Source organism: Arvicola amphibius, chromosome 2 (assembly GCF_903992535.2).
Source record: "Arvicola amphibius chromosome 2, mArvAmp1.2, whole genome shotgun sequence".
In the NCBI taxonomy this organism is placed as follows: domain Eukaryota; kingdom Metazoa; phylum Chordata; class Mammalia; order Rodentia; family Cricetidae; genus Arvicola; species Arvicola amphibius.
In genome coordinates, this window is record NC_052048.2 from 33,401,439 (window position 1) to 33,420,821 (window position 19,383).

At 47.4% G+C, this 19,383-nt stretch overlaps 2 protein-coding genes across 6 annotated transcripts in view; one reads left to right on the forward strand and one right to left on the reverse strand.

Annotated features, from left to right (window-relative positions):
• The window catches only part of Atg7 (autophagy related 7), a 217,714-nt gene that overhangs the window by 115,589 nt on the left and 82,742 nt on the right, over nucleotides 1-19,383 (reverse strand). For all 5 annotated transcript variants that reach the window (XM_038318653.1, XM_038318649.1, XM_038318648.1 and 2 more), the window contains one exon: nucleotides 16,914-16,994. In XM_038318653.1, the coding sequence (XP_038174581.1) occupies nucleotides 16,914-16,994 (81 nt within the window). The remainder of the gene's footprint in view (nucleotides 1-16,913; nucleotides 16,995-19,383) is intronic.
• LOC119806727 (40S ribosomal protein S15-like) lies at nucleotides 18,355-18,818 on the forward strand. The gene has a single exon (XM_038318659.1). It carries the CDS (start codon nucleotides 18,355-18,357, stop codon nucleotides 18,790-18,792), a length of 438 nt encoding a protein of 145 aa, XP_038174587.1. The 3' UTR covers nucleotides 18,793-18,818.

Below are 19,383 nucleotides of genomic sequence, written 5' to 3' on the forward strand. Positions count from 1 at the left end.
AAACATTTTAAAAAATCTGTTTAACATAACTAGCGATTAGAGAAATGAGAAAAACCTGACGTTCCACCTTATCCCGTTCAGAAAGGCTATTGTCAAGAAAACAAACAACACATGTTGGTGATAACGTGGGGGTGCACACTAGCGCAGCCACTCTGGAAATCAGTGTGGGGGGCTTCTCAAAAAAGTAAAAACAGGACTATCTAGCTATGCCATTCCTGGTATCTGCCCAAATACTGCATATCCTACTGCAGAGATTCTTGCGAGTCCATGTCTACTGCTGCCCTACTCAAGAGCCAGGAAGGAGAATCAGCTAGATGCCCGTCAGTGGATGGATGGATGAATAATAAAACTGTGCTCAGAAGAGCCTGCTTCTGCACTGGGAAGGTCACTGCAGAGACTCAAAAACTAATCAAATTGCTGAGAATAAGTGACCTGTGTGCTCAGCCATAATGGGACATCTATATCAACACCTCCTCTAAAGGCTCAGGGAACATCCTGGAAGAGGGGCTGTGTGGTGGTTTAAATGAGATGTCCCCCTAGGTTCACAGATCTGAACACTTGGTTCCCAGATGGTGGTGCTGTATGGGAGGTTTAGGAGGTACCGCCATGCTGGAGAAACCATGTCACTGGAGGTGGGTTGGGAAATGGTACTCATACCATTTCCAGTTGCTATCCTTTGTGCTGTGGTTATGGTTCAAGGCATGAGTTCTCATCATGCTGCTCCAGCCACCATGCCTGCCTGCTGTCACACCTCCCCATAGAGATGGTGATGAACTTTAACCCTCTGGAACTGTAAGTCCAAATCAACCCTTCTTTCTAAGTTTCCCGGGTCATATGTTTTATCACAGAGACAGAGGGATGGAAGAAGTGATGAGATGCTATATTCTAGAGACAAGCCATATCCATTACACTATGATCTTTCTGCGACTATGGTCCCCTGCACAAGGCCAAGCCAATCAACACTCCAGCATGGACAGCAGAGGGGCATGGGAGGCTCCGCCCCTGCTGAGAAGCTACGGGCAACTGGATGCAGCCGACAGTGGGTTACCATGCTTTGGCGGACCTTGCCTCCACACTTAGGTGCATGCAGACAGCACTAATTGGACTCTGGGTCATAAGAAGGCGGAGAGATGAAAAGGAGGAAGAAGATGGGAAGTCTTGGGGGTGTCACAGTTTTTGTCAATGTGTCACAAACATAGATAATACAAGACAGCAACTATAGCTGTCTCAATCCACAAGAGAGGGCTCCCCAAGGAATATAAAGGATGTCAGAAATTGATGGAGGAGTGTCTATGTGTTACTTTCATTTATTAATAAAGAAACTGCCTTGGCCCTTTAAGAGACAGAAAATTAGGTAGGCGGAGTAGACAGAACAGAATTGTGGGAAAGAGAGGGGAGACACTTCAGGCAGTCGCCATAGTGAGTCGCCATGCTTCTCCTCTCCGAGATGGACGCAGGTTAAGATCTCTCCTGATAAGCCACACCTCGTGGTGCTACACGGATTACTAAATATGGGTTAAAGGAAGATGTGAGAATTAACCAATAAGAGGCTACAGATAATGGGCCACGCAGTGTTTAAAAGAATACAGTTTCCGTGTAATTATTTTGGGTAAGGCTAGCTGGGTGGCAGGACACAGCCCACCGCTCCTTCTACAAGAAATTATCTTTCTCTCCATCCTTCCTTCTTTCCCTCCTTAATGCTTCCTCCTCCCTCTCTTCATTTAGAGTCTCATGTATCTCAGAGTGGCATTGAACTAACTACGTAGAGCCAAGAATGATCTTGAGCTTCTGATCCCTTGCCTTCCCCTCCCGAATGCTAAGATTAAGGGTGTGTGTCACCACAACCTCTTTTGTAGTGCTAGGGACCCAACCCAAGGCTTCAAGCATACTAGGTCAGTATTCTATCAAATGAGCCACAGCCCCAAGCCCAGAAATTACTTTTCTGTTGAAAATTCTATCATCCAAGATATACACAACTTGCTAGCGATACCGTACAAGGAGCTCTAATAACCATGTGCAACCCAGGCCAGGCTAAGACCATGCAGAAGCACTGGAAACTCAGGAAAGTCAACAGAAGATCCCACTGACTCATCCAGCTAAAGTGAGCTAATGAAAGGAGACTATTTCTACACCTACCTACTGAGCTTTCCATGTGAAGTATTTATTTACCTGAAGACCCACAGCTGGGGCCTCTTCTAGTTTGCACAGGTATATTGGATGACTTGGCCTTCGGAGCTGCTAACTACTGTACATTTGTATGTGTGGCAACATTTGGTCTGAGACATGACTTCATTATTATGGGCCTGGTAGCATGATGCCTCTAGCACTGGAAGCTACCTGTGTCTACCAAAACAACATGTGCTGTTTGGGAACTGGACTTGCAGGGATGCAAGGGCAGGAGATTTCTCAAAGAAGCCTGTTGGGACAGAGCCTCATAGCAGAAGCAGATTCTCACCGAGCCAAGGCACAAACTTGCCATTCTGAGCCTTCCAGGAGAAAGGCTGTTTCCCTTTAGTAGGGTAAACCACAGGAAGCTCCACAGACAGCCTTGGGGTGTGGGCTTCCTAGACCTGGGACTCTGCCAATCATGTCTGCACTGTGTTTGGGCCCCTAGAATGCAATGATACTCCAATTTTATTTTAAGAAATTCTCCCCAAATATCTGGCCTCTAGATTCTACTCAAAATGACATCACTTAATCAATACTGCTATTAGAAGGGATGGATGAGGGAAGCTATGCCACTTCCGTAAGTCAGCAAGGCCAGGAGCACCTGTGTTACAGCGTCCTCTTGTCGCAGCAGCTACAAGTCCCCAATCCTCTAAAGGTGTGTTTTACGCTGAAAAGGAACTAAGACAAAAGGGAACTAAGTTTGTTCTAACTGAGGGCAAAGTTTAAGCCCCACAGTTTTCTTGAGCATGGCCTGAAATGTGACCAGCCCCCCACTCCCCAAGTCTCTATAGACAGCAGAGTGCCCTTCAAAAGACCAAGACCTCTAAAGACAGCAAACAGTTCCCCACTCAGCCTGGCTGCTAACAGTGTCAAGTGGGATCTTTCTTGCTAGCACAGTGGCTAGCCTGATCACATTACTGGGAGGGTGGGAGGCACTTAAGTCTGGCTCGGTATGCCAGACTCCCATGTCCTCTGAGCCTACAGTCCTTGAAGTCTGACAGATGGGACAGCTTTCTTGCTAGTCATTTCACAGAGCACTGCAAGGGACATGGAGGTAGCCTCCATCAGTGCTACTGAAGGAGCCAAGGAGGGAAAAGACAAAACCAGGGCAACTCTCACCCTTGCGGGCACTACCTGGCCCCCACCAATTTACAGCTACAGCAGGAATGAGCAAGGGCCTCAGATTTCCTAGAAATAGTGGGACAGGGACAGCACAGCCATGTAACTGCCACTCTGTCTCCTGTCCCTGCTTCACAGAGACCAGAGATTCAACAGTCAGGCCACAGGAGACTGCCTCCCCCGCCAAAGCTTTCTGCTGGCTCAGCTTAAGTGCAGGCACCTGAGCAGATGCTCGGGCCTCAGGACAGCGCAAACATCATCCTCCCCACCATTACGTTCTCAGGAGCACCAACTGTGGCTGCAGGGAGGCTAATAACCAAACTCCTAGGTGAGCAGACTCCGTGAAATGGAAAGACACAGGCTCTCATACTCTGGGTGTTGGTATCTACTCCCTCCAAAGCTCTGTTGCTTTGACAAAGAACGGTTCACACTTCTTGTTTCTGTCCCCTCTTGAGGACCTCTAAAGATGGGACATTTTTACACTGTAAATGAGAGTATTTATTTTAAAAAGAGGAGAGAAAGTCACCCAATTTCTGTTCAAAGGAGACATAAAGGCACTTATCCATGTTGGGTGGTGGTGGTACACACCTTTAATCCCAGCACTCGGGAGGAAGAGGCAGAAGGACTTCTGTGAGTTTGAGGCCAACCTGATCTACAAAGTGAGTTCCAGGACAGTGAGGGCTACACAGAGAAACCCTGTTTCAAAAAACCAAAACTAAAACAGAACAAAACAAAACAAAAAAAGACACTTATTCAGTCCCATTGGGCGGTGCCAGGCACACAGTCTCTTACTTTATTGTTAGGAACACTGAAAAGGTATTTTAGCTCTTTTCTACCAGAGGAAGAAAAACCTCAGGAAGCCTGAGCCATGACTTTAAAGCCATACAAGGGTCACTTGGTGTGTGTCAGAGGAGCAGCAATCATCTCGCTGTCCTGGCTACAAGTCATTTGGTGGCATTTAATGGTATATTATGTGATGCCCAAATCCAGCTCTAGAGGATCCAGCATAACTCTTTATGTAAGAGGTCTGTGTACCACCAATCCTTCTATGGACTTGAAGCAGCTCTCGATTACTTAGGAGACTGACAAGGTCCACATGATGGTTACAGGGCGACTATAATGCTGTATGGAAGGAGCAAGGATTGAACAAAGCCTGTGGACAGACTAACTCTTTTCCAAATAGTTCTAAATAGTTCTAATCTGTGACCAGTTGACTTCATGGAAGCAGAGCCCACAAACACAAAGGACATTCAAAACCCAAAGGAAACTGTGAGGCCCCTTTAGCTGATAGCCACTTATTCACATACATCTGCTGTTTTAGGTTTGCCATTCCTTTAATCCTTTAAACCTTTTCTAGAAAATTGCCCATTCTGCTTATTCATAATAAAAAGTATCAAATTACTTGCAGAGGTGGATGGCCTTGAGATTGACCCAAGCCTGAGCTAACAAAAGACTGTTTCATAACAAATGTTTTAGGCGCTGGAGATCTGGGTCAGTGATTACAAGCAGTCACTGCTCTTCCTAAGAACCCAGACTTAGTTCCAGCTACTTGTTAACTCCACTTCCGGGAGGCTCATTGCCATGTTCGGGCCTCCACAGGCGATAGGCACACAATTGATGCACATACGATAGATAGATAGATAGATAGATAGATAGATAGATAGATAGATAGATAGATAGATAGATAGAGTGAGTGAGAGAGAACATGCATTCAAACTGTTTTCTTTGAGACAGGATCTTACTATGTAGCCCTGGCCAGTATGGAACTTGCCATGTAGACTGGGTTGGTCTCACACTCGCAGATATCCACCTGCCTCTGCCTCCAGAGTGCTGAGATTAAAGTATGTACCACCGCCCCTAGCCCCCCAAAAATGTTAAATAAATAAAAAATGTAAAAATAAATAACCCCACCTTTAAATGCCAAGAATTCACCACTTTGGAGGTTCCTAAAAGGAACATACCATGAGCCCAGAGACACTTCCTCAAGTACTTGTCTGCAGTCTTGAGCTGGACAGCTTCTTTCAGGGGATGCCCTGTGAGGATCCCTCTGTGGCCATTCTCCTGCAGAGCTGGGCAGGGTGGCACAGGTCTCATTTTCCATGTTTCCTTCCGGCGCCTATAGGAAGGTATAAGGCACAGGAGCTGGGGGCTGCTGGGGTAGACAGCAGCAGTTACTGTGTAACGGGAACCCCACCTGCTCTGCTGGCCTCAAGAGCTGCGCCTGTTTCTCTTCCTCACAGATACTACTTTTCACAAGCATTCTTTTTCATTTTTTAATTTTTACACCTGATTATGTGATACTGGGAATCAAACCCAGACTGTAAATGCATGCAAGGCAAACACTCTACTTCCGAGCTAGATCACCAGTCATTTACTTGCTTACTTGTATGTGCATGCGTTGTGTGTGGGAATGTGGGTGCATCTCTGTTATCGCGGGCACATGTGGCGGTCAGAAGACAACCTCAGGTATTGGCCTTTTACTTTCTGCTACATGGCCAGTCGCCTTTCAAGCTTCCAAAGATTCTGTGTCTGCTTTCTATGTCCCCACAGGCGAGCTGCCTATGATCATGTATAGTCACATTATGTCCCTGGCTTTTATGTGACCTCTGAGGATTCTCAGTTGGGTCCTCATGCTTGCATTCAGCAAATAATTTTTATTTTTTTAATAATTAATTTGTGTGTGTGTGTGTGTGTGTGTGTGTGTGTCTTTTCTACACAGGGTTTCTCTGTGTAGCTCTGGTTGTCCTGGAACTTGCTCTGTGGATCAGACTGGTCTCGAACTCAGAGATCTGCCTGCCACTTCCTCCCAAGTGCTGGGATTAAAGGTGTGCGTCACTGCCCAGAAACAAATGCTTTTCACCTGGTTGCTTTCCAGCCCTCTCTTCAGCACCTCATTTTAAAAAAAAATTGCTCGCATTATGATTGAAACTGGTCCCCTGTGTCAGCTAATGATTAAAGTCAGCATATGAAATAGCTGCAGTTTCACAGAGTAAAGACCAAACACTGTTCCTTAAAAGGCAGCAATGCGGTGCTCCAGATCCATGTTTGGGATGTATGGGAGCTGGACCGCAGAATGTGGCACTGCCCTCAGACCCCACTTCTATTGTTCCTTCCCTCCAAGGCCTTCCAAGAAAGAGCTGATGTAAAAAAGAAGGCAGGAGAAGCCCAGGCATATCCCTTGCTCCCACAAATTACACCAAACCAGAATGCCAGCAAAGTCCTGAAAAATACCCAGATGTCTCAGCAAGTCTACAGTTAACTGTGTAGATGCTACAGCTGTGTGGCAGAGGGATGATAGGCAAATCTTACCACAGGGAGCAAGCCTGGCCACATCCTCAGTGTGGTCAGTGCAGGGATGGCACCTGGGTGTCGGGACACGGATTGCTCCTCAGACTCACACCCTTGGTGGTCTGTCACCCCACTGGATGATCGCAGTTAGTATACCTGCTGCTCTAAGGGCCACATGGAGAGATTTCCCAAGTCTAGTAAGGGGTGAAAATTCAAGATGCATTGCTGTATACGCACTTTAACCAGTCCTCTGATAGTCTGGGAAGAGGAACCTGGAGGGCTTTTGTTCTTTAACATAAAACACAAAGATAAGAGCATTACTTAAAGCAAGGAAGGACAGACCCTCTGGATGTGTGGCTGTCATCACCTAACATAAACAAGTCATGAGGGCATTGACTTCGGGAACAGAACATCAGTCAGTTCCTTTGCCTCTTCTGGGGCAAAACGTCTGCATTGCTAAATATTTTCAGAAACACCAAAGGGGGCTGACAAGATGGCTCAGCAGGTGACAGCACCTGCTGACAAGCCTGACTGACCTGAGTTCAATCCCTGGGATCCACATGGTGAAAGGAGCATCAGCTGTAGCAAGGAGATCTCGACTTCCACTCATGTGTCCACACACAAACCAAGCAAATAAGCAAATGCAATGAAAAGGAGCATTCCTTGGAAAAGAAGGAAATACCAGGGTAGCGTAAAGAGAAGGAAAAACCAGAGTAGCATAAAGAGGGCATTTCAGAACTCTGCAGGGTAGCCAGCAAAGCCTTCAGAGAATTCACCGCTGGAATTGTCCTTGAATCCAATGTTGTGCCAACATCAGTAACCCCCAAAGGGAAACTCTGGACATGATCTTCCGAGAGGAACAGGTCACCAGTGGTGTCACTACAGCAGGTGGGAATGTAAATGCTGAGCGGAATCTGCTGGACAAACAAAACACTGAAGGGCCACATCCCTACCTGCACACCAGCCAGCAAAGGGCACTGTGCTGTCACGCCTGGGGGGTGCATCCCACTAGACAGACACCCTGGGATGGCGGCCTGCCTTCTTTGATTCATAAACGCATCCACGAGCTATTGTTTGTTCTCACCATTCACAACACACTCGCTGTTTCTTACCATCTGCCAGGACATAGGCGTCCCCTGCAGCCGATGTTCAGTTGCTGGCTAAAGATGACTGAAGGACTGCACACATAGGAGGTAACACCATCCAGCTTTACTGCCAAGTCCAGGGGGAAATCAGCAGAAACTCACCATGCTATTATCCAAAAACAGTCCATAAATTATCAGCTATTATTATGATTTTAGTGTTTTGAAACGAGGTCTCCCTCTAGAGCACACTTGGGCTGGCCTCAAACTCCTACCTCAGTCTCTTGAGTGCTGGGATAATTTGAGCAATTCATTACTTTCAGCTTCATAACATCATTTAACTGAATTGCTTCAATAGTCAGTAAAATAAGCTCATGTAAATTATCTTCGGATATTACAAATACTCCATTTAAATAGTTATATTGGGGCTGGAGATATGGCTCAGTGACTGAAGTGCTTACTGTTCTACTAGAGACTTGTATTCTGTTCCCAGCACCTACAAGATGCACCACAACCACCTCTAACTCCAGCCCAGGGGATCTAATGCCCTCTTCTGGCCTCTGCTGGTTCCTGCATACATATGGTGCACATGAACTCGGGCAGGTGTGCACATAGACACATAAACATAATAAATAAGGGCTAGAGAGAGGGTTCAGCAGTTAAGAGTATCCACTGCTCTTGCAGAGGAGCTGGGCTCAATTTACAACCCCAACATGGAGGCTCACAACTACCTATAACTCCAAATGATCTGATACCCTATTCTGGCCCTCAAGGGCTCCTGTGTGCATGTTGTATATAACGTCACACAGGCACAGACACATGAAAATAACTAAATCTTTATATACTTACATACATATGTTATATAGCCTTTACAGGCATAAACAAGTATGTACTTGAAAGCTTCCCAGTCTAAGTGTATACGTCCCTCACTTCAGTGATGAGATCGAAGCTCCTTCCTGGCCCTTCAGTCTGCTGTATCACATAAATAACAAAGGGAATGAGGAATACGAAGAGATTGCCAGGCTCTGGGTCCTCAAGGGGAGAACTGACCCACAGAACTCTGAGCAGTGTTAGTGTCTTCTGTGCCCCAGTTGGCTTCAGCTGGGCACAGGACACACCCAGTGGCAGATCAGTCCTTCATACAGTTTCCTGGGTTAAAGACGAGTCTCCAGAGAAAGCTGGTAACTTTCCAAAGCCTTACTGGTCATGGTGGGACTGGGCTGGTCGAGGGACTGCCTCCCAGTTGTTCTTCCAGAACTTGGACAAGCTACTATAACAAGCCTCAGAGGGCCAGTTGTCCTATCTAGATGACGTCAGGAAACCACCTAAACACTCTGCAAAGCTGCAGCGGGTGTTGTACAAACAGGTTGGCTGCGTTTGTCAATGTGAACACGGTCCATGACCCAAAAGACATAAGAACCAAGAGATAGTTGTGGGACGGAGGCTGAGTGAACAGAGTTATTTCCAAACTAAAATAGCCTAGTGCATCAATGTCCTGAAGACAAGCAGGCCCAGCAATCAGTGGAACCACTGAAAAAGGCCATAGCCCTGTATTTCCCAGTCTTCATAGGAGACAGGAGGAAGCCTGAAGGGAAAGTGTGCTCGGTGACTACAGGCGACAGGAAGCAGGATGACCTTAGATCGCCTCAGAAGACCGAGGGTCAGCAGGGAGGAGCAAGGCTGAGTCCTCTGGAATCGTGAGGAGCGTATTCTCAGTGGGCTGTGAGGGGCACGAGGACAAGCTTTCTGCAGTTTTTAAAACCCAGGGCAGCCTGAGCTGGTGTGGGAAGTCCTTCTGTATATGCGTTGCTTTTATTGGTTAATAAAGTAGCTGCTTTCAGCCAATGGCTTAACAGAATATAGCCAGGCTGGAAGAGATAGAGAGAAAGTAGGAAGAGTCAGGAGAAGTCACGGTAGCCCCACCATAGACAGATGCCAGATGCCAGACAGAACTTTACTCGGTAAGCCACAGCCACGTGGTGATACACAGATTAATGGAGATGGGTTAGTTTAAGATATAAGAGCTAGCTCAAAATATGCTTAAGCTATTAGCCAAACAGTATTGCAAATAATATAGTTTCTGTGTGATTATTTTGAGTCAGGGCAGTTGGGAAACAAACTAGCGGCCTCCTCCAACATTGAGCCTTGACTTCCAGATCCTGGCCTCTGTCCTTGCATCCATCTGTGGAGAAACAGTGCAGCTTGAGGCACCACATACTCAGGGACATTTGGGGCCACCACAGTGGTCTTTGTTTTCTTTCGGGTCTGGTGTCAACACCAGTCCCAGGAGTGGGCAAAGGCCCTGGTGCCCGGCCCAGGAAACTGAATATGCGTCAGTCATTGCAATTTCCCTGGGAAACAGAAAATATTTTCCTCGCTCTGTGGATGAGGAAACTGAAGCAAAGGGAGAAACATCTGAGATTTTCCAAGGTGGAGGGAGAGCCAAGAGCTGTGAGGTTAGGACTCGTAGCTGAGCCCTGCACCCTGGCTCTGGCGGGACATCCCAGCTCCTTTTGGGAGCCTGACAGCTCTGGAGCTCGGAGAAACACGAGTTGCTAAGGATGAGATGTGGGATACCACACAACCACACATATGGATCCTATCACCCGTTCAAACAGAAAGCTTGAGGCCTTGCTGGGTAAGTAAGAGAGGAAAAGAGGGACCAGGGTGGGGGTTACTCATCATTTTCCCAACAAGAGATTTATGTCCCTTTTGGAAAGGGGAAGAAAACCCTGGCTGCAGCTCCGTTTTGAGTAATATTTGCCACTGAGAAGCCGTATGCAGAAACTCCTGGCAGAAGTCCTGGGGAGCTCTTCCGGCTGGGTGCTAGCCAGTCCTTGTAGAGAGCTGAGAGGCAGGGAGGATGCTTGACAGAGTGCTCTAATCCCTCTACCTGAAGATCATTTCAAACTCATGGCAGGAATCAAAGTGATTATCTACATGTCACTGAGTGCATACACCTTCCCTGACAAATCAAGGGCACAACCCACAGTTTGCAATGGCCGCTAACGACCGAGGACCCTTCTCCTTAGATATATCTTCATACTCTTCTGCAACTAAAGCAGAAGATTGCTGGGCTGGGGTGTGGTTTGGTGACAGAAGCCAGAGGCTCAGGCTTCCACCCCCAGCACAGGACACACAGAAAACTGCCGGCAAAACGAGACTGAGAGAATAGCAACATGAAGTGCAGAAGCGAATCACTAGAAGAGCGAGGAGAGAGCCAGCACTTATCTCATCTAGCTGACTCACTGGACAAACGAAGACATGGGGGCGGGCAAAGGCAGAAGCACCTTCCTTGGGGTCACTCGCAGGCGAGGGAGTGACCACAGCTAGGACCCTGGGAATCCTCCCAGTGTGGCTGCTTCATGCCATAGGCTAGGAAAGCCCCTAAGCTCCAGGCCAAGGTGAGAGAGTTATGTTTGCAATTTTAAGACTCAACACAAAGACGAACACACTCTACCTTGGGAAAATCTGCTCATGTAGGCAAATGGCAATCCTCGTCAAGTCCCCACTGGGCACCTAACAACCTGAGTGCAGTGTTTTCTCTGACCATTAAGTAAGCTGTGCTTGCCTGGAATTGCTCTCATTCTCTCTCCCATGAGTTAAGTCTGTCTTTTAGAAAGACAGATTGTCCTTAAATCTGTCTTCTCAGCTCAGAAGTGGCTCTCAACAACACCTCCTCTGTAGCCTCACTGACACAACAACTGGATTGTAAAGCCAGGGGGAGGCAGCATAAGGCTGGGCAGGACACAGGTCTGCGTCGCTCTGCTCCTCTCACTTCTCTTTAGATTATTTCATTTTTAATTCTGTATGTGTGCGGGGGTATGCGCACACGAGCACAGGCGCCCACAGAGCCCAGAAGGGGATGCTTGATCCCCTGGAGCTGCAGTTACCGGCTGTTGAGTGTTGGGAACCAAACTCGGGTCCTTTGGAAGAGCAGCAACTGCTGAGCATCTCTCCGGTCCTAGCACATCACATTTCTTGAGGATCATGTCTGTCCCCACTTTGGACACAGGGTCTCTGTGTAGCCCTAACTGTCCTAGAACTCACTATGTCGAGCAGGCTGTCCCAGAGCTTCCTGCTTCCACCTCCAGAGTACTGGGATTAAAGCTAGCACAATGTTTCCTCTGATCATTGCGATGGTCACCTTCCAATTACTGTAATACAATACTTGCGACAGTCCAATTTAAAAAGAAAGGGTTTGCTGTGGTTCATGGCTTTAGAAGATTCAATTCATGGTCCGTTGGCCCACTGTTTCTGGGGATGAGGCCAAGTGGGTACACCATGGGAGGAGTGCATGGTAGAAAGCATGAAAAGCAGAAAGGAAAGAAAGAAGGGTCCAATATCCCCTTCAAGATACATCCCCAGTGACCTCACTTCCTCTCTAAGGCTCCTAATAGCACCAAGCCTTATAAGCACAGGCCTCTGAGAACCTCTCAAAGGTAACTGATATCAATGGGCTTGTGTCTCCGGCACACAGCATGAACTCCAACCAATCGAGTAATGAATGTCTACTGTTGGGCTCTGAGACGCTGACCCTTTCCTAAATCTGAGCTTTATCTTTCTGACATCTAAGGTTGTGTGCACAGAACTCTCAGTTGAGAGATTGCTTCGGTCAGAGTTTCTAAAAGCAAGTTTCAACAAAGTTCTTTTTAAAAAGTTTTGTGTGTGTGTGTGTGTGTGTGTGTGTGTATACATGATCATGTGAGTACATGCCCATTCATGCCATGACACAGTGGGTATCAGTTTCACCCTCTACCTTGCTTGACACAGGGTCTCATGTTGGCTGTCCCCATGTATGCCAGGTTACCTGGCAGCCTGTGAGCTCTCTGAGATTTTCTTGTTCTGTCTTCCACGGTCCTAGAGGTGATGAGATTACAGATGTGCACTAACCATGCAGCTTTATGTGGGTTCTGGGGATCTGAACTCAGGTCCTCACTCTTGCACAGCAATCGATGTTCTAGCTGAACTATCCCCTGGCCCCTAACACTTCTCCATCATAGGGGACTGCACAGCAGAAGAAAGGTGGGGTTGTATTACGTCGCCGGATGAATGAGCAGGCTGCCGTGAGAAAGGCAAGAAAACCATTTGACATCTGATGATACCAGCTGGTGGCTGTCACTAATGCTGCCTTTCGCTCCTGCCCAAGACACTCATCCCAACACTGCAGAAGGTGCCTCACACATCATCAGCAGAGGCCACTCCACAGGCTCCCCACCAGACTGGGGTGTCGTTGGCCTTGCTTAGCACCAAGCAAAACCTTAACCGTTGTGTCATGTTTTACTCTTTTGGCTTTTTGGGGGGCCTGCCACCCAGCTCCCAAATAAATCACATACGAAGGCTTATTCTTAGCTATGAATGCCTGGCCTTAGGTTGGCTTGTTTCTAACAAAGCTTCTCTTCACTTATATTACCCAACTACCTTGTGCCTCTGGGCTTTTATCTTTCTCTATTTCGGTATACCTTTCTTTCCTTCTTACTCCATGACTGACTGGGTAGCTTGGTGGCTGGCCCCCGGTGTCTTCCTCTCCTTGTTCTCTTGCTCCTCTTTTTCCTCATTTCTCCTTCTATCTATCCTCTCTGCCTGGCAGCCCCGCCTATCCTTGCTCTTGCCTCGCTATTGGCTGTTCATCTCTTTATTAGGGCCATCAGGGGTTTTAGACAGGCACAGTAACACAGCTTCACAGAATTAAGCAAATACAGCGTAGACTAAAGTCACACACCTGAAAATAATGCTGCCATCATTCTTAACTGCTGAGCCACCACTCCTGTCCCATTCTCTGTGAGTGTGAAGGTGTATCAGGACTAGAGATGCTCAGTGGTTGTTAATAGCACCGGCCGATCTCGCAGTGAACCAGAGTTCAGTTTCCAGCACACACATCAGGCTGCTCACAACAGCCTGTAACTGCAGTTCCAGGGATCTGATACTTCTGGCAGGCTCTCCATTCTGCCACTGCCACACATATAATTAAAATAATAAATGTTTTAAAAATTGTACCAAAATGCAAAGTTACTGAAACAAAGTTCTAATTGGAAATAAAAGCGAGAAAGAAATTAAGAAAAGAGGCTAATAAATTGCCTCAATGCATCCTGGGACAGCTTTTCAGGATTCCTGGTTCACAATCAAACTTGTTAGCCTGACAGAAGTTCACCATCATTCTAGAACTGAAAAGCAACTTGAACACGTGTCAAAAAGGCCTCGAAGTCCTGGTGGTAGATGCCACCACTTCAGGGAGTTCTGTGAGATGACGCAGCAAAGTAGAGTGGAAACAAGGAAACAACCCTGGGCACCCACCTCCCTGCAAACGTGTGAACGGAACAGCTCACCCTGCTGTCCCAGGCTGAGAGGGACAGGCCCATGTCCTTCTTTGACTCTGGCAGCACGATGACATCTACACTGTCAGTCTCACTGTCTAGTAAACAGGAGGTTCCTACCCCACAGACTGTATCCTGCTTCCCCAAATACCTTACTGTATTTGAAGCTAAGTCAAGACAAGAAGAGAGGAAGACTTTCTTCTTGGGAAAAGCATCAAAGGAAAACATCACCTCACGGTAGCGAGAGGCAGAGGCTCAGTCCTCAGCGGGACACCCTTCTATACACTACCACTACCACAGCTGGGGAAGATCACAGGAGAGGGGCAGAGAGGATCTAAGAGCTGGGGATGATGAGAGCCATGGAAGGTGAAGTTCTGCACTGACATGGTGATCACACTCACGAATGCATAGAAGCTATGGTTACCTGTAAGAGTCCTGGGTGAGACAAATCTAGTCAAAATTCCAGCACAGATGGGCAAGGTGTGCTCCAGGCCCCCATTCCTTACTGGGGAGCTACTAGTGTTTGGTAGCAGCTGGGGGAGGAAGGACTATTCTTTTTGTTTCCCTAGCTCCAGAGGATGGCCCCACAGCCACGCACATGTAGAGAGTGCTAACAGAACTGAGTCGGTTATGGCGGGGGGGATAAAGTCAGGCGGGGGTTGTATTGGGGGTCTATTTGAGTGGCCTTAAAGGGGAAAAATGGAGGAAGATAGGATCATGTGTCGTTGTATATGTGTATGAAATTTTTTGAGAATGATGAAAAAACTGACTTTGCAAATATCAAAGGAGAAATTTCTAGAACTCATTTTCAGTTCCAAAGAGTTCTGATTCAAACAGCAGCAATTCAGACATGACTCAGTATAAAAAACATCATGCTGAGTAGGCGCTAAGAAAACATTCTCATACAGCAACAAGGCGTAATTGGAATTGTCATTTTGAAGTATCAACGCTTGGTCTGCAGATGATGGCGAATGACAGGGAAGGGGGCCAAGAAAGTAAACGAGGGGCTTCTCCTGGAAGGAGTGCAACCTTCTCGGCACAAAGGAAATCCAATATCCAGACCACATGAAAAGTGATCGCTATGGGAACGGCGCAGCTGTGAAAATCCACGTCAGTTTGTATTAACTGGCCTGGCAAGTTTGTGTAATGCAGGACTCGCTGAACAGCCACCGACAGGAAATCACTCTGGTAACAAAGACACCATACCTGTGTTTAATCTGATGCTTACAAGGAGGGAGGACGTAAAACAAAAAAGCTATTCTCTCAAGAAGGAGGGGTAGGCAGTCTGAGGTATGTTTGGGGTTCTTTATAGACAGTATCTTATGGGGAGTTTAATTAGAAACAGCAAGGAAGCCAGAGCTCACATTTCTCTCTAGAACCCATCATCTTGGTCTCACTGGTGAGCTAGACCTGCAGAAACCCACAGGAAGCTCCTGGCACCAAAGGGTCTCAGTTTGAAATAATCCTGCCAAGTTATTTGGAGACCAATTAGTTCAGCTGCACAAAGAAAAGACAGACAGACATACAGACAGAGACAAAGTCGCTTCCATGAAGGAGTATACAATCCTGAAACCCATGTCTCTGCAGATAGATGTGCACATGGCCACCCTCAGGGTACTGCCAAAGAGGACACAGGATACTTTGAGACACAAGAAGAGGAATGAGCTTAGAGGTCATTTACCCACAAATTCTAAGTTTTAAATCTCAACCGGACACTCGAGACGCCCAACAATAAAACAGGTTTCGTTTATTCTCAGAGCAGAAAGGAAAACAAACCACTCTCCACTTGGGACTGCCTAGATTTAACCAAATTCATCACTGTGGTTTATCGATCCCAAATTCCTGTTAGACCAACGGGTCAGGGCTTGGCTTCTCAGAAGACTTAGCTGCGTCAAGTTTTCAATTCTAAGCAGACTTTTCCTAGAACTCAGTTTCCTCAGCACTGCCCACGCAGGAGGCACAGCTGGGAAATCCCAGGTCTTTAACTGAGAAATGTCAGCTTAGGATGAGTGACCCCCAAAAGCTACTCTACATAGCACCCCGAGTAGGAGTCCAAAAGGGCCAGGTTGAAGGTTTAAGGCAGCAGTTCTCACCTGTGAATCGTGACTTTGGGGCCTAAACAACCCTTTCAGAGGGTGCATATCTTGCATATCAGATATTTACATTATGATTCCTAACAGTAGCAGAATTAGTTATAAAGTAGCAACAAAAATAATCTTATGGTTGAGGTCACCACAACATAAAGAACTGTGTTAAAGAAACAGCATTAGGAAGGCCGAGAACCACTGACTTAAAGAGACATTCAGAAGGGAATCAGCTGTCACGTACAGTACACATGCGAGAATAACTCAGAGCCTATTAAAAAACTGAGATACCATGTAGTTTTAAGATGCATCAGCCGGTTCCCATTACGATGGACAACAGCCCTGCTCTATTTTTAGAGCTGCTGGAAAGATCAAAGAGGAAGGGGCCTGTTCCAGCCTCCCGATCCAGGCCCCTCATCTCTGCGTGCTTTTCCTTTGTCATTAGGAACATCTCCAAAACACTCACAGCCGGGACTGCCCGAAATCCCCCACTTTCCGGGGGAAGCTTCAAATATGCTCTGCTCAGGAGGCTCAAGGAAGGGAACCCTCAGGAGAGGAAGAGAACTTCAGGAGAGTCGTGTTCAAGCTGGAAGTACTGCAGTGCAGGCACCGACCCAACATCCAGTCAGGCGCTCTGCATTCTAGAACCCGAGGTTTCCAAGGCTGGCGTCTTGAAAGATGAATGCAGATCAACAACAGCAGGACCAAGTCCCCCAGGCTCCCTTTCTACAAACATGCGCGCATGCACGCACACACCAAACAAACAATCAAAAAACAAGACAAGACAGAAAACACCCCCCAAATCCCTGGTGGGTGAGGTTGAGGTGAGGTCAACTGCTCAGAGGCAAATGACTTACTTTGGGTGAACAGGCTGTACATTTGTCAAATGCCAAGCTGACAGGAAGGACATTATCGAACCGTGACAGAAATCCCCGGATCTAAAAACAAACAGAACAGAACAATTACACATTAGGCAAGGGATGAAGACATCTATAAAGATGCATGTCTAGTGGGTGGCAAGGAGGAGGAAATGGCTATTAGGGGGCAACTCTCTGAATGTAAGTACCCCCACCCCCTGTACTATCATAGGTTTGGGGAAGAAATAACTTAGGTCCCTTATTCCCAAGATATACATGATTTTTAAATATTTGAGACTTAAAATCAAATTTACTTAAAAACATAAAGAGCAACGTGGGAGATTTAAGCATGTCTCAGGACTGTGGTATATCTCAGTTGGTAGAATCCTTGGCCAGCATGCACGAGGCCTTGGCTTCCATTACCAGCATGGTACAAAACTAGGCTGAGTGGTGCACACCTAAGAACCTAGCACAGAGGAAGTAGACGCGGGAGTCCAAAGTCATCCTTGGCTACATACATAACAGTCTAAGGCCAGCCTGGGCTGTATGAGACCCTGTCCCCAAACCAAAATGAACATGAAAATACTGTTTAAAGAAGTGTCTGAGAGTTAGGGTGCAGCTGAGTGGCAGGCTGCTCGCCTGGCATGCAAGGGGCCAGGGTTCCATGCCAGCCTCACAGAACAGAAAACAAAGTCAGGTCATCTAGGTTGCTCTGACTCGCCCCTCCCACAGAAACACAGAGGATTGGGGTAAGCGAGCATTTCCACAGCTCTACGCTGGCTTCTCGAGGGCGGACAGCTTGGTGATAACGGAAGGCAGAGACTATCCTAAAGGAAGGCCCAGTGACTAGCTGCTGAAAGCAGACCCCACAGAAATAAAAGTGCTTCCCACTACTGGGGAAACAGCACCACCTTGAGCAGAAACATCTGATTGCAAGCAGTAAATCCACTTTGAGAGCAGCTTGTGGGTCCGTTGTACGTAGCAGGGAGATGAAATAAAACTCATGAGAGTAAAACCTAGAGCATTTCCAAGGCGCCGGCAGCTGCAGTAAGCAAGACAACACAATCTTGAAAGTTTGCTTGATGCCAGAATTTCCTGCTTTAAGTTGATGAAACTTAGGCTGGAAGGTGAGACAGCTCGGCAAAGCAAGCAGGAGGCAGCAGGGCTACGTTCCCACTGCCGCCACAGACACCATGGCCAAAGGTGAGTAGCTCAGTTAGTTTTCTAGTGTTGTGAGAAACACCATGACCAAACCTGGAGGCAGGAGCTGATGCAGAGGCCGTGGAGGAGTGCTGCTGACTGGCTTGCTACTCATGGCTTCCTCAGCCTCTTTCTTATAGAACCCAGGACCACCAGCCCAGGGATGGCATCACAATGAACTGGACTCTCTCTCGTCAATCACTAATTAAGAAAATTCCTGCTTTTCCGAGTCGCCGCCAAGATGGCCGAGGTGGAGCAGAAGAAGAAGCGGACCTTCCGCAAGTTCACCTACCGCGGCGTGGACCTGGACCAGCTGCTGGACATGTCCTATGAGCAGCTGATGCAGCTCTACAGCACCCGCCAGAGGCGACGCCTCAACCGCGGCCTGCGGCGGAAGCAGCACTCGCTGCTCAAGCGCCTGAGAAAGGCCAAGAAGGAGGCGCCACCCATGGAGAAGCCCGAGGTGGTGAAGACGCACCTGCGGGACATGATCATCCTGCCCGAGATGGTGGGCAGCATGGTGAGCGTGTACAACGGCAAGACCTTCAACCAGGTGGAGATCAAGCTGGAGATGATTGGCCACTACCTGGGCGAGTTCTCCATCACCTACAAGCCAGTGAAGCACGGCCGGCCTGGCATCGGTGCCACCCACTCCTCCCGCTTCATCCCCCTCAAGTAGCTGTGGCCAATAAAGACTCTTGTTCAGTCAAAAAAAAAAAAAAAAAAAAGAAAGAAAGAAAAAAAAAAAAGAAAATTCCCAGCTGGGCAGCAGTGAAGCACTTGGGAGGCAGAGGCCAACAGAGTGAGTTCCAGGATAGCCAGAGCTACACAGATACCCTGTCTCAAAAAACTAATAAAATAAAGTAAAAAAGAAAAGAAAATGCCCTATAGACTTGCCTGATCTTATAAAGGTATTTTTGTTGCTGTTTTTTGTTTTGTTTTTCTTTTTCCTTTTGTTTTGTTTTGTTTAACATGAGGGGCCTGCTAGTTGGGGTTTCTGCCCAGTTCCTGCAGCCGTTTAGCCCCAAAGAAAATCACACGGAAGTCTCTAGAAGATTATAAACTGATTGGCCCATTAGCTCACGCTTCTTATTACCTCTTGTAGCTTATATTAACCCATTATTCTTACCTATGTTAGCCACATGGCTCGGTACCTTTTTCAGCAGGGCAGGTCACATCCTGCTTCTTCCATGATCGGAGCAGGACTGGGGAGGGATGTGCTTCCTCCTTCCCAGCATTCTCTTGTTCTCATTGCCCCACCTTTACTTCC

Coding starts and splice junctions, on each gene's coding strand:
- LOC119806727 (XM_038318659.1), top strand. CDS start 18,355: ATGGCCGAGGTGGAGCAGAAGAAGAAGCGGACCTTCCGCAAGTTCACC.